Source organism: Lontra canadensis, unplaced genomic scaffold (assembly GCF_010015895.1).
Source record: "Lontra canadensis isolate GAN:19392208 unplaced genomic scaffold, GSC_riverotter_1.0 scaffold29, whole genome shotgun sequence".
Lineage (NCBI taxonomy): Eukaryota > Metazoa > Chordata > Mammalia > Carnivora > Mustelidae > Lontra > Lontra canadensis.
The window spans coordinates 173,246-189,083 of NW_022631023.1; the positions used below are offsets into that span (position 1 = coordinate 173,246).

The window sequence follows — 15,838 nt, forward strand, 5'->3', positions numbered from 1 at the left end:
AGGTACCAGGTATTCCAAAGAGAAATTCTCTAAACTAAAACCAAGAGAAAGTACACACAACTGCAACAGGCCCACAGGTGACCCGGCCTGGAGCTGGCTGACGGAAACTTCCCGACACGGTGAGGATGTATGCATTCCAGGAAATGATGGAAAAGACAAAGACGACGTGTGGAATGATGAAGAATTGTCCTAGAAAATTAGGACAGGAATCAAAACACAGAATATCAAAATTAAGAACTCATCAGGAATTTCATGATAGAATAAAAATTTCAGAAGACAGGATTAGAGAATTTGAATAAAGGAAAATTAAAAACCTCCAAACTGAAGTACAGACAACCCTTGAACAATGCAGGTCCACTTACCTGTGGATTTTGGGGTAAATATGGTAACAGTACTATAAATGTATCTTCTCTTCCTAAGATTTTCTTTAGTAACAGTTTCTTTTCTCTAGCTTACTTTATTATATGAATATGATATGTAATAAAAACAACACATAAAATAAGTGTTCATTGTTTATGTTATCAGTAAGCCTTCTGATCAACAGCTGACTAGCGATAGTTAGTTTTTGGGGGAGTCAAAACTCATACTTGGGTTTTCAACTCTGTAGGGGTCAGCACCCCTAACCCTCCATTGTTCAAGGGTCAATCAAATATATAGAAAAGAATACAAAATAGAAGAAAGAACATTAAAGCTACACAGGTATACGTGGACTCAAAGCCCCAGAAGGATGAGAGAGACCTGAATCCAGCAGGTGGGCTGGGAGCAGTCCATGCTGTGAGCTCTTCTCTGAGGAATTACGGACCGAGTGCTAATGGACACAGATGCCAAGATCTTAAACTACGTATTGGCTAAATCCAATCCAGACATTTGTTAAAGAGATATCATGGCCAAGTGGGATTTATTCTAGGAATGAAAGGGCTGCTTAACATCTGAAAATGAACAAAGGTAATTCATCAAATTAAGTGGGGAGGAGAGAGAAAGATATGATCATCTTGACAGAGCAGAAAAAGTGTCTTATAAAATTCACAGCCATCCATGATAAAAAAAAAAAAAACTTCTAATAAACTAGGAATGGAAGGGAACTTTCTTAATCCGACAAAGAATTTCTACCACAAAACAAGCAAACAGACTACAGCAAACATCATACTTCACGACCCGGAGCTTTGCAGTGAGGATGAGAAGGCAGCAAGCAGGCCCACTCCCAGCACGGGACTGCAGGGTCTAGCTCTTCAGCGAGGCAAGTACTGGGGAGGCCAAAATCACACTGTCTTTGTTCATAGAGGATATGATTTTGAACACTGGATATCCCAAAAATACATGAACAAACTACTAATTAATAAAAAGAAAAGTTATTAGTAAGTTAATTGAATGAGATTATTAGATACAAAATCACCATTTAGGGGCGTCTCAGAGGCTCAGCTTGTTAAGCATCTGCCTTCGACTCCGGTAATGATTCCAGGGTCCTGGGATCAAGTCCTACGTCGGGCTCCCTGCTCAGGAGGGGGTCTGCTTCTCCCTCTGCCTCTGCTGCTCCCCTGCTTGTGCGCTCGCTCCCTCTCCCTCTCTCTCAAATAAATAAGTGCAATCTTTTCTTAAAAGTCACCATTTAAATACTCAATTGCACTTCTACATATAAGCAACAAATCAGCAGGGAGAAGTTTTAAATCATTCCCTTACAACAGGAATGAATCCAATGAAAGAAGCTCAAGAGTTCTGTACTCAAAAGTGTAAAACGTTAACAAGAGAAACTGAAGGGAGCCTTGAGGTGGGGGCAGCACTGCACAGTCCCGAACAAAGATCGTGTAACTGTAACGGCATCACTTCTCCTCACGTTTAACTACAGAATCAGTGCAGGGCCAGTCAGTATCCCAGCGGGAACCGCTCTGGACACGGACGAACTGATTCTAAAGGTGCTCAGAAATGCAAAGAGCCAAGAACCGTCCAGAAAACCGTAAGGAACAATCACAGAGCCGAAGGGCATCTATACCCGACGCCAGGAATCACAGAGCCGTAGCCGTTCAGGGAGTACGGACAGACAACAGAGCACGACAGAAGGACAAAAGAGCACGAGGGCAGCCGCAGACCCACATGCCTTCTCACCTGATGTGCCCGGGGGAAGGACTGCCTCGTCGGTGGCCGGTACTAGGTCAATTAGACACTCACAGGGAAGAAGTGACTGCAGGGTCCCACCACACAAACGAAACTGAAGGTGCGGAATATGAAAAGCAAACCGAGTTTTTAAAAGAAAAAGTAGGAGAGTAACTTTGTGACCTTAGATTTGGCAAACAGGACAAAAAACCCACTCAAATAAAAGGGAAAAAATAGGTAAATCGAACTAGATTAAGACTTTGCATTTATCTAAAGCCGCAGATCAAAGTGTTAGAGGTCCGCAGAGCGGAAAAAGACATTTGCAAAACATGTGACAAAAGACACACATCTGAGACACGCGAAGAAGAAAACATCAGCAAACAAATAGAGAAACGAGCCCAGGGTTTGGGCCGTACAAAGAAGAGGATCTTCAAACAGCCAATAAACACACAAGGAGTATCATCCGGAATCAGAGAAACGCAAACAAATTACCACCCTAACCTGACACCACCACACGCCTCCGGGACAGCTAGGCTGAAACAGACAGAAAACAGCGAGTGCAGGCACGGATGGGGTTAGGGTTAGTCTGCACGCATGGTCCGGACACCGTGTCACTGTGTGTCCTAAGCCGGACACGGCTCCCACTCGTGTACATTTATGCCCCGCACAAAGAGACTCCCCGAGGAATGTTCTGACAGCGCCGTACACAGGAGCCCCAGTGGGAACGTCTGTCGGCCGTAGAGCACGCTGGAAATTCTCCGCACGTTCACACAATAAACACATCCGTCAGTGAGCACCACACGACACCATGCCTGAGCCTCATGAACAAAGCTGCACAACGGGATGCAGACACCGACACCTTTTGCCCAATTCCCTTTACATAAAGCTTGGATCAGGGAAAGCCAGAGGTGTTCAGGCTCAGAACAGGTCAACCATCAGCGGGAGGGTGTGCATGCTGGAAAGGACACAGGGGCCTGGGGACCTGGAAATGCTCGGGGCTAAGAGGAATACATTCTCTCCGTGACAATGCATCAAGCCAGATGCTCAGGATTTGTGTTATGTGAAAACATGATACGGAACCAAAAGATACCAAACACAAAAAATACATAGTGTGTGATTCCGTTCATACAGAGCTCAAAATGAGACAGAGCTAAATGCCACCGTTCAGAGACGCATATTTGGGTGTGACCCCCAACACCAGAGCAGTGGCTGGTCGCCTCCTCTGCGGGGAGGCAGGGGCAGCGGTCCAGGAGGGGCACCTGGAGTGAGGCAATGTTGTTGTTCTGACAGCATGTTGCTTTCTCAGGAATCATTCTAGCATGTTCATGAAGCTCTCGGTCACGCTACATGACACCTAACATTTTACAGCTAACCCAGACCCCAACCGCTCTCGACACTTGCCGTAGGTGAGAGTGTAGATGGCTTTCCCGGCCGTGTCCAAGGCGGTCAGACAGGGGGCTTTGGGCTGCGTCGTACCCCACCGCTGCAAGACAGCCAGCAGGGATGGGGGCCAGGGAACCCCTACAGCCAGAGGTTCCCCTTTCAGCACCACCATCTGGCTTCCCTCGGGCTTTGGCTGATTTGGGTCCGGCTGCTGCACTATAAGCAAAGTTGAAATTAAGAAATCAGCATTTTATAGTACAATACATACACCCTGTTTTTAAGCATCCTCTTAAAAAATACCAACTGTTGGGGCGCCCGGGTGGCTCAGTGGGTTAAAGCCCCTGCCTTCGGCTCAGGCCATGATCCCGGGGTCTTGGGATCGGGCCCCGCATCGGGCTCTCTGCTCAGCAGGGAGCCTGCTTCCCCCGCTCTCTCTGCCTGCCTCTCTGCCTACTTGTGATCTCTGTCAAATAAATAAATAAAGTCTTTAAAAAAAACCACCAACTCTAAGAAGATTCAAATAACTTTGGATTTCCTTATCATTCTAACAGTCACAGACCAGCGTACCAAAGGACAGATAGAGATTCGTCATGGACAACGCCAGACTCTAACTGCGACCTCATAGGACAAGCCCCAGAACAGCAGCAGTGTGTGGGCTGATGGCCGATGACGACACCTGAGGGGCAGGCACGAGTCCCATTTATAAAGGATACAAGTGAGTACAATCACCATCTCAGTTTGGGCACTCAAAACAACCATCACCACATAGAAAGAAAATAAAGTAAAATCGATTACGTCTCCAATGCTATGTAACCAGCGTCTGCCCAAGTGCAAGAAAAAATACCCAAAGACCGTTTCCACCACTGAACTCTGAATCTGAAAGGAGTCATCTGGTTACAAAGGGGAAAACAATGCCCTAAAAGTTGAGTTTAACCCTCAGTGGAGGGGACACCGAGCAGCAGTCACGGGGGCAGTAACGCTGTACAGGAGAGGCAGGAGGGGCAGGGGGCCAGCCGGCCACGCGCCCCGCAGCTCTAATATAATTACGCACTCGGACCTCGTACTAGCCTTTGTTTCTGTTCCCTTCCTACAGGTTTAGACTTCTGTTCCTTGGTAATTCTCTTTTAAAAATAGATCTACATTCTTTTTTCCTAAATATACATCTCACTCATAAATGAGAGACTGAATTTCTGGAAAAGAGCCAAAACCATGCTAAAAATATACTTTAAAACCATGGGTAGACAAGTATTTCAGATCTAAAGTTTAAGTACAAAAGGAAATGACGGGGGAGCCTGGCCGGCTCAGCTGGTGGAGCGTGGGACTCTCAATCTCAGGGCCATGAGTTCAAACCCACGGGGGGCAAGGAGCGGACTGAAAAAAAAACGGAAACGACGTAACTTCGACAAACCCTTAGGGGTCTTCCAGTACCACGCCCGGGACCGGCACAGAGAAACGCGAAGTCCCTTCATCACGAGAGACGCATTTTCTCCCCGTTCACGGGACGCGGCGCAGTGACCCAGGGCTGGAGGCGGACAGAGGGCCGCCTGCTTGTGCTGCAGCGTCACCGTGTGACCATACACGCCAAGCTGCCCGGAACCCTGCGAGGAGAGCCACCCCGTCCGACAGCAGAGCCCGCCCGGACGCTCACCTTCCAACAGCTCCTCAAGGTCATCCACGAAGAACTCCTTCAGCGGAGGGCGTTTCGGCCGCTTCAGGGTGTTGAGAAGCTGCTGGATTTTGGAGGACACCCTGCTGCTCACGGGGACACCTGCCACGGGAAGAGGAGCGCTGAGGCCGGAGCTCGCCAGCCTCTGCGACAGGACGCGGAGGCGGGCTTCAGCCACCGAGGCCGCCAACACGCAGGAGCTCACAGACCCAGCCGAGCGCCGGCCCGTGGCGCAGCCATGCCGGGCCTCACTCACTCGCTGCGCAAACGTTCCCTGGAGGCCTTCCGGGATCCAGAACCCTTGCTCAGCTAGTGGTCTTCGAAGCGGCCCAGAGACCCTTTGAGGGGGTTTGCGGGGCCGTGTGGGGGTGTCACGGCCTCTCCCTCCCTCCTCTCAGGGCACAGCGTGTCTTCAAGGGCCGCACAATGCGGGAGGCACAACAGACTGAGAACGCGGTGGGGCCTGCTCCCCCGCACGCCGGCCCCGAGGGACACCGGCCGTGGAAAACAAGCCCATTCTCTGGGCCACACCTTTGTTTTAGAAATTCTTTCATAGGGCACCTGGGGGGCTCAGTTGTCTGGGCAACTGCCTTCGGCTCAGATCATGATCCCGGAGTCCCAGGATCGAGTCCCGCCTCAGGCTCTCAGCCCCACGGGGAGTCCGCTTCTCCCTCTGACCTCTCCCCTCTCATGCTCGCTCGCTCTCTGTCTCTCTCAAATAAATAAATAAAATCTTAAAAAAAAAAAAAAAGAAATTCTTTCATAAATATGTGCAACTTATGTGAAGATGTGATGTTTCTTATTGCTATTTTTAAATGGATTAATAAATATTTTTTAAATCTTCAAAGTAAACATCAAGAGATTTAAGCCACATACACGGAAAGCTCTTGGGCGTCCTGAGTAACTATCCAGAAACGACGTTGTGGCAGAGGAAGAGTCAGCAGAAGGGCAGCTCAGCACCTGCCCGGCGAGGACAAGCAGGGACGTGCCCACACGCAGGAGCCAGAGCCGCGGACCGTGGGAAGGGGGCCCCGGGCGCCCGTGGAGGACAGGTGAGCAGGGCCCCGAGCCGGAGACACAGCCCACTGTCCAGCTGCAAGCATGGTGGCCGGCACCCTGACGTCCTTCCACGGCAACGCCCCCCTCTGGTTTGGAGCCAGTCACATTCCCAAACCAAGCACCGTACTGGGTCACCACCAGTCTAGTCTCCACTGATCTGGAACATTCTTCATCCTTTATGACATTAACATTTTGAAAGAATACGGTTTGGTTTGGCTTTTTAATAAAGTAGAACACACCTCATTCGGAGTTTGCTTGACGTTTCGTCAAGATTTAATTCAGACATTATGGTGCTGTGCTCCTGGCTGAGATGCCACCAAATAGCACGTCCCACTCTACGGGACGCCCACCTACCCTCACGGAGACAGATCTTCCTCACCCAAACACTGCCTGGGTTCCTCCCTACATCGTCACCACGTGTTCTCCAGCAACTAACACGCAGTGTGTGAGGGACACTTCAAGACGCCACAAACACCCGGATCCTCACAGAGCCTTCTGCCTGCTTCCAACATCCCATCAGGTCATTCTTGTCAGAAGCAGTTTTTACGGCTCCGGCTGCAAATTATGCCCCAACATGAGCACCCCATTTACATGTACCCAGGGACACTCAGCACCCTGTTATCTATCTGTCCATCTATCAATCAGTCATCAGGAATGAATGAGTGACTGCTGGATTGTTATAAAGCATCGCGGATTTGGAGTGTCGGGGGGCTCAGCTGGTTAAGCATCTGACTCTTGATTTCAGCTCAGGTCGTGAGATCGAGCCCCAGGCTGAACCCCGTGCTTAGCAGGGAGTCTGCTTCAGATTCTCTCCCTCTGCCCCTCCCCCGTCTGTCACTCCCTCGCTCTCAAATAAATCAATCTTTTTTTAAAAAAGACATTATGGTTAACTATTTTGATGCACAAATTGTCCCCCATTTAGCCAGTGGGATCCTGTGCAAGTTGACAGGTGACATGACCCATCATTTTTTTAAGCACGGCTGCACGTTCTGACATGTTTCAGTCACGTTATGCTATCCTGCCTCAGCCCCGGAATTAGCCGCTTCTCGAAGGAGCCCTGGTCCTTCTGAATGGGACAGACGCCGAAGACCGAGATCTCAACACTGGGTGCACTCACCACTGCTGCGGTGTCTCTGCTGCTTTCAGAATACAGAGCCGAGAAAGTGTACTATGTATGTACACACACGTGCGGTCACGGACACACACACACACACACACACACACCTGCACGTCACTGTACGTGTGCCCACACAGTGGGAACAGACGCGTATTTAGATCTTAGGATGCACACGTCCACACCTATTCTTCCAATCCCGATCTTCCCCACGGGGTTCTTCTGGCCTTTCCTGTCTCATCTGGACATCCTTTCTTCCACAGTAAGATCCCTGGATCCCAGCAACATCAATACCTTTGCCCAACACCATCACGTATGTAAAATAACCTCCAAGCTGCTCTACCCATACGAACCTACAAGCAAGAGTTCAAGATTTCTCCGCTGTTCACACCCAACCTCGCCCAAGACTGCAGGTGTGGAGTCCAACACCGTGTTCTTAACTTACCTTCCGCCCTCTCTCCCCTCCCCGTACATGAGGCTTCGGCACTTCATGGGGACGCAACTGGGCTCCTTCCCACTTGCTTTCAGTTTCAGGGGTTTTCACCCTCCTCCCATCCTTCAAGTTTATGCTTTGAATTTTGTATTACATGAACAAACTTCTAAAAGTCAAAACTATGAAGACAAACTCAAAGAAATGTCACTCCCTCCTGAACTCCGCCTCCTACCACCCACCCACCTCTGGGGACGACCAACTTCAGCGCTTCCTGGTTTGTCCTCCTAGTGCCCCTCTGATACAGACACACGCTTTGTTACGTTCCCTTGTTTCTCACACAAAGGTGGCATATCACAGCTTTTCCACTTATCAACATCTCCTGGAAAAACACCTTATTCCAAGTCATAAAGAGCTTTCTCCCTATTTTTCCCTCCCTATTTCTGACGGCTGCATTGTACTCCACAGTGGGAATACACTAGATTTGTTCAACCAGCTTGTGAGGTGTGAGGAGTTAGGGAGCTTCCGATGTTTTGAAATTATAAGTAGTTGTGTAAAGAACCACCTTGCACACGCGCATCCTGACTTTCGGAAATCTGTGTTCTGAGTACAGTTCCGCATCGGCATCCTGCACCCAGACAGAAGCACCTGTATATATATTTTACCAATTTCTCTTCCAAAGAGGTTTGACTCTTTTGCATTCCCACCAACAGCATGTTGCTCTAATTACAAAAAAGCCTGAACATGATGTTCAAGAACTATTTTTATATCTTCTTATGAACAGGCTGCTCCTATTTTCTGCCCATTTTCCTGTACTAGGAGTTGGCAAACTTTTCTTAAAGGGCTGGATAGGAAACATTCTGGGCAGTGAGCACGGCGTCTGGTTGCAAATCCCCTACTCTGCAATTCTGGGGCAAAAGTAGCAAAGAGGACACTGGAAGGAGGGGCGTGGCTAGGTCCCTAATGAAATAGCACCTACAAACGCAGGACACCAGCCCATATACCATAACTAACTGACTGGCAATCCGTATGATTTTGGATCTTTTCCTACTTTTAAAAGTCTGTTTAGGGGCACCTGGGGGGCTCAGTTAAGCATCTGCCTTCGGCTCAGGTCATGATCCCAGGGTCCTGAGATGAAGCCCTGCATTGGGCTCCCTGCTCAGCGGGGAGTCTGCTTCTCCCTTGGCCTCTCCCCCTACCTGACTCATGCACATGCAGCACTTTCTCTCTCGCTCTCTCTCAAATAAGGAATAAAATCTTCTTCAAAAAAGTCTTTTAGAAACATCAGAGCTTTACCTATCACACATGCTGTGAATACTTTCTCCTAATTTGTCGATTCTCATGACTCTAAATGGGGATATTTTGCCATGTAAGAATTTTTTTAGTTTCACATAGTCAAATTCATGTATCTTTGCTTTTATTGCATGTAGATTTTTAGCTAAATTTAGAAAGTCTTTACTTATAACTGGGTTGAAGAAAATTCACCAATTTTTTAAATTTTACTCTTCATTTCTGATATTTAGAGCCTGATTCTTTTGGAGTTTTGCCTTTTCAGTGGAATAGGATCTGAGTTTAACTTTTCCCAGCAAGCTTTCCAATGGTCACTATAACATTCCTTTAAAAAACCCATCTTTGCCACATTGAGGTAGTTATAATTTCATGTGAAGGCATACAGTGATGAGGTAAAGATACATACTGTAAATTCTACAGTAACCACTAAAAAAAAAGTAGATAAAAATTAAAATATAAATCAAAAGAAAACAGGGAAAGGAGTAAAATTAACAGAAGATTCAAACAGAGAAAAGAGAGCAGGATCATAGATGTCCACCCAACCAAACCACTAATTGAAATGTACTACGGTGGGGAGTGCCTGGGTGCCTTAGTTGAGCATCCAAGTCTTGGTTTCAGTTCAGGTCATGATCTTGGGCTTGTGGGATTGACCCCCACCATCTGGTCACATGCTCAGCGTGGAGCCTGTTTGAGATTCTCTTTCTACCTCTGCCCCTCTGCCCACACCACCCCTACTCTCTCAAATAAGTAAATTAATTCAAATAAAATCTTTAAAACGGACTATAGGGGCGCCTGGGTGCCTCAGCTGGTTAAGAATCCAACTCTTGATCTCATCTCAGGTCTTGATCTCAGGGTCATGAACTCAGGCTCACACGGGGCTCCATGCTGAGTGGAGCAAACTTAAAAAATAAACAAACAAACAAAAAACCTGGCTATAAATGGTCCAAACACTTCAATGAAGTAAATGATTCTCTGCTTAAGGAGAAATACAAGAATGAATAAAATACTAATTATAAGAAATACGTTTTAATTTCAAAGACCTAGGTAGGGTAAAAGTAAAAGGATAAAAAGATTTGCCATGTAACATATATCATCAAATAGCTGAAGGCAGCCACAATTATACCAAACATAGAAGATTTCAGAATAAGAAATATCACGAAGGATAATTTTACAATGATCAAGTGGCCAATTCATCAAGGCAGAACAATTTTAAATATGTAGGCACCTAATAACAGAACTTCAAAATACACAAAACAAAAACTGACAGTTCTAAACAAACAGAAAAATCCACAGTTATAGTTAGAAATTCAATATCCCTCTCAGCAAGTTATAGAAAAGGTACAAAGAAAATATGTAAGGAGAGAGAAGACTCAAACTAAAGTAACTGGATATAACTGGATATAAAGCAACTGGATATAACTTTCATTTACAGAAAAACTACCCAACAGCATTATATACCCAAAATAGACCATGCACTGGGTCATTAAAAAGTTTCAATATATTTAGAAGAAGTTGAATTACATAATATAGTAAGAGAAATACACCTGAAATATTTGGAAATCTGCTAAATTAAACAACACACTTCTAAATAAATCAGGGTCAAAATGGAAAGCATGAGGGAAATTAGAAAATATCTAGAATTGAATATTAAAAAGGAAAAGAATGTATCAAAACACGTGGGATGCTAAAACAGCTGTTAGAAGGATATTTAAAGCTTTAAATACCTTTTTTTTTGGTTGGGGGGAGACAGAAAATCTTAAGCGGGCTCCACACCCAGCATGGAACCTGACGTAGAGCTCAATCCCACGACCCTCAGATCCCGATCTGAGCTGAAATCAAGTCAAATCCTTAACCAGCTGAGCTACCCAGGTGCCCCTAAATACTTTCATTAGGAAACAAGAAAGATCTAAATTCAGTGATCTAAGATTCCACCTCAAGAAATTAGAAAAGGAGGGGCACCTGGGTGGCTCAGTGGGTTAAAGCCTCTGCGTTCAGCTCAGGTCGTGATCCCAGGGTCCTGGGATCAAGCCCCACATCGGGCTCTCTGCTCAGTGGGGAGCCTGCTTCCTCCTCTCTCTCTGCCGGCCTCTCTGCCTGCTTGTGATCTCTGTCAAATAAACAAATAAAATCTTAAAAAAAAGAAAGAAAGTTGAGCATAACCCTACTCTATGGCGCAGCCATTCTCTTCATAGCCATTGACCCCCAAGACCGCTGTAAGAATGTCGCAGCAGCCTTGTTTGTAATAGCCAAGCCCCGGAAGCAACCCAAACGCCGTGAGTGAACGCACAGCCGTTGGAGGGAACACCACCTACCGGTAAAAGGAACAAACTCTCGATGCATCCAAGACACTGCGTGAATCTCAGTGCCTCCGCAGAGCGGCAGAAGCCAGACAATCTAAGGTAAATGCTGCATGATTCTATCTCTATGATATTCCAGAAATGCAAACTAATTCACAGTGTCAGGAAGTAAATCGGGGGTTGCCTGAAGACTGAAGGAAGCCAAAAAGGGCAGAAGGGAGGTATTACATTCCTGGGACACATTTAGGAATGCTGGATGTGTTCACTGTCTCTTTTTCTTAAAGGAATTATTTATTCATTTAAGGGGGTAGAAAGAGAGAGCCTGCAAGCAAGGCAGGGGGAGGGACAGCGGGAGAGGTAGAGAGAGAATCCCAAACAGCTCTGTCCCGAGCGCAGGCCCCACACAGGACTCGCTCTCACCACCCTGAGATCATGACGTGAGCCAGAATCAAGAGTCAGATACCTAACCAACTGAGCCACCCGGGCGCCCCAGGACTTTATTTATTCATTCATTTATTTATTATTTATTTGGGGGTGCAGCAGTGCTGGGGAGGGGAGGAGGGGGAAGATGGATGTGTTCAATCTTGATCACAGAGATGGTTTTCACGGGTGTACACACGTCTTAAACTTGTAAAATCGACACTTTAAATATGTGCCATTAATTACGAGTCAGTTATACCTTAACTAAACTCTTACTTTCCTAAATAATAATACGTTATATGCTAATTAATTGAATTTAAATTTTAAAAATTTCTTAGAAAGCCACCAAAAAATAGAATAAAATAACTATAATCAAATTTTTAAAAATCCATCTAACCAATGGAAAGCCTGCTTCATGCTGACTCAGGATTTTCCTGTTGCATCTGGACAAGGAGCTAAAAGACCTTGACAAAATTTGATCTACTGCTTTGGAATATCAAAATACACGTTAAAACCTTCAATCTAAGACCCTCTGGAATACTCCGCCATTCTAATCTGATACACTTGATATTAAAAAGAAAACCTGGCGTGATACTGACAGAAGACCCTGGCAACTATCTCCGAAGGAGACGGTATGAAGGAGGCACTGAGGGTCTCGCTGGCCTCGGGGCCTGCGGGTCAGAAAGCAGGCGTGCTGCCGGACGCAGGTCTCAGGCTGCGGGCACGGAGAGCGTGGGGGCCCGGCCGTCACAGGCAGGGCACCCTCATCCCGAGACCCCAAAGAGCCGGCCATGAAGAGCCCGCCGTGGCCTCTCGTTTCCCTTCTGCTATGTGGACCCGGTTTACAGATGGAGGCTTTCTCCTCCCTGCTCTCCGTGCTCCCCACGTGACCGATGCCGGAGACCTGCTGACGGTCTCTCCCAACGTGCGGTCTGTGGTCACGCGCCCCGCCCACACCAGCCTCCGGGCACACACAGCAAAGAATTACAGCGGCTCAGGTTTGCTCAAGCCAACGCCCCGGAGCCGTGTTCTGTGCCTGAGGAGAAGGGCTGAGGATGGTTCAGAAGGACAGAGAGAGGCTCACCACCGGCCGTTTCCAGGATGCTCCCGCTGCAGCCCCGAGTGACCCCTCGCACCGAAGCCAGCTGCGGACGCTCACGCTGTGAAAGCTCCACGAGGCCCGTGGTGACGTCAGGAGGGGCGGAGTGCACACCTGCTTTGGAAAAACAAACCCGCATGAAAGTGGCTCTTGATTCAAAAGAAGTCGAAGTCGCTCCTGAAATCCTGTTCAACGAGAGCCTCACCGGCTGAGCTCTAAGCGAGGAACGGGATTTGTTTGGTCCTTCTGGTGGGGCAAGACACACGGGGACCCCGTGCACTCGGAGCCCCAGACACAGCCTATGGACACCTGTGAGCACGTGGGCTGTCTGGTTCTCAACGGATATTGGCCGGAACCTCAGACGATGCTGCCTTGACAGGCACGAGTGAACTGCAGTTAGACATTTCAGTGACGGGCGCCTGGGTGGCTCTGTCCATGAAGCCTCTGCTTTCGGCTAGGGTCGTGATCCCAGGGTGCTGGGTTCAAGACCCGTGTTGGGCTGCTCAGCGGGAAACCTGCTTCTCCCTTTCCCTCTGCTCATGCTGTCTCTCTCTCAAGTAAATGAATAAAATCTTTTTTTAAAAAAAAGGAATTTCGGGGTGCCTGGGTGGCTCAGTGGGTTAAAGCCTCTGCCTTTGGCTCAGGTCGTGATCGTCCTGGGATCGAGCCCCGCATCGGGCTCTCTGCTCAGTGGGGAGCCTGCTTCCCCCTCTCTCTCTGCCTGCCTCTCTGCCTGCTTGTCATCTCTGTCTGTCAAATAAATAAATAAAATCTTTAAAAAAATAAAAATAAAAATAAAAATAATGAAAAAAAGGAATTTCAGTGAAGGAGAGACACATTTTAAATCAGTGGTCATTGGACCATTTTCACTGTATTATGAAAAACACAGCCAGGCTTCTATAAACTATCCCCCACTCCCCAAAACAGTATGCTGGATGTCACAAAACACACGACTTTTGCAGGCTTCACAGAACAAGCCTACGAACATAAAAACGATCCCCACTGACAGATCAACATGTCTCACTATAGGGGGACCTCAGGCAAGTGCCAGGCGCACAAGTATTAACGTCACAGTCAAAAACAAGTGATGTTAGATGCCGAAAATACTTGAAGTCCCTCCTCCCGTTGTCCACACACACATCCTGGGGTTAATCTGGACCACACGGCATGGGACTGGATGGCGCCGGCTGACTGAGGCTGCTGAGCGCGAGCGTCTGCACGAGGGCCGGCGGGGCACACCTGCTGTCCCTTTGGTCCTCTGATGCTTGGTCCTGCCCCCACAGTGGTTACTCCGCTACTTCTGATTTTCAAATTCCGATCGCTTAACTATTAGTTCACCACCTAGACAAAATGTAAACTAAATTTTTTTTTAAATATATAGAAAATATGTAGAAAGATGAAATTATATGGAAGCAAAACCCAAACTTACTATTGACATATCAGAAAAAAACCATCTGGAAAAATCTATCTTCATGACAGAGTTTTCACAACCCGTGAGAAAGTGTGACGATGAGATTCACATTTTAAAGTATGCCTGTCAGGATGTTCTTTTAGTTTAGAAAGAAATTTCCCCAACCTTCCATGTCTAGCAAAAAGAGTAAGTGATTTTAACAATATTCATGGAAGGCATAAATGGTAATCTTAACTACAAAGTAGTTTTAAAATCACTATACAAAAATAAACAATATTCCAAATAAAAATGAATGGCTATAACTAAAAATACTGCTTTCAAATACAGGTATTCACATCTGTGTCCCAATGTGTTATGGATTTGATTTCCTTAAGCCAAAACTGAAAATGATGGATTTTTTTAAAATTACCTTTACCTAATAGATTGCACATCAATTTTTTTTTACCTAATATATTCTTCCTCTTTCTATATATCTTTTCTTAGTCCAAACTGAAGAATTCTCACATGCTAAAAACTAAAATGACGATTTTTACTTTTTTTTAAATTTTTTTTTAAATTTTATTTTTAATAAACATATAATGTATTTTTATCCCCAGGGGTACAGGTCTGTGAATCTCCAGGTTTACACACTTCACAGCACTCACATAGCACATACCCTCCCCAATGTCCGTAACCACACCCCCCTTCTCTCAACCCCCCTCCCCCCAGCAACCCTCAGTTTGTTTTGTGAGATTGAGAGTCACTTATGGTTTGTCTCCCTCCCGATCCCATTAAAATGACGGTTTTTATAACCAGGAGCAGACAGGAAGTATTTTCCGATTCAGGAACTCCAATCAACCGGGTCCAGCAAACATTCAGCAAATGAGGGAAGATGATTAGAATTTACGAGAACCGATCGCACAACGTGCAGGAGAGACCAGGGACGGAAGAGGGTGCAACCGCACCTGCCAGAGTCAGGGACCGTCCATGCACGTGGCCAGGGGTCTCGGTCGCCGGCCTCCCCAGACCCCCTCAGGGACAACACACACCCCACAGCCACGGGACAGTCCAGGGCTGTGGGGCCACACGTTTTGAGCCGTGGGCAGCTGCTCGTGCGAGACACGCTTTCACCTCTGACCCACGGGGAAGCAGGGTCTGCAACGGCTCGGCGGGGGCTGACACAGCTCTACTTCCTGCAGCATCTCACCGAGAACAGAGCATCAGGAAGCAGAAACAAGGGAACAACATTCGGAAACAACCGTCTTTCTCATTGAAGAGATCTGTGTGTTTCCAATAAGCCAGATCACTGTGACAAACAGAAGAAAAAACGCATCTGTGCAAAGGCTATGGTTTCAAGCTTTCCCCTGAGGCCCTCCTTGAGGACAGCTGGCGGGTGACCGCAGCCATCCACAGGACACCCGGGGCCGCTGCCAACAGCCTGCGTGGGCTGCTGCCCCAAGGGCTCTGGCCTCAAGCCCCAGCCTCTCCGGCCACCCAGGGCCGTCGGCAGCATCTCTGGGTGCGGGGAGCAGCGAGGCCACGTCCCTAAGACGGCACCCGCTCGACAGACACGCGCAGGTCTCCTCACTCAACAGAGACAAA

At 47.3% G+C, this 15,838-nt stretch overlaps 1 protein-coding gene across 8 annotated transcripts in view; it reads right to left on the minus strand.

The window, feature by feature from the left end:
- Window positions 1-15,838, minus strand: part of DIP2A (disco interacting protein 2 homolog A) — a 93,555-nt gene that overhangs the window by 43,744 nt on the left and 33,973 nt on the right. For 7 of the 8 annotated variants that reach the window (XR_004383612.1, XR_004383613.1, XM_032865177.1 and 4 more), the window contains 3 exons: window positions 12,832-12,960; window positions 5,120-5,239; window positions 3,490-3,687 (listed from right to left, as the gene is read on the minus strand). Coding sequence is in view for 6 of the 8 variants with exons in the window: in XM_032865177.1 (XP_032721068.1) it covers window positions 3,490-3,687; window positions 5,120-5,239; window positions 12,832-12,960 (447 nt within the window). In the remaining 2 variants the exon portion in view is untranslated. Of the gene's footprint in view, window positions 1-3,489; window positions 3,688-5,119; window positions 5,240-12,831; window positions 12,961-15,838 lie in introns of those variants that run through there. The other variant, XM_032865178.1, reaches the window with a different exon arrangement.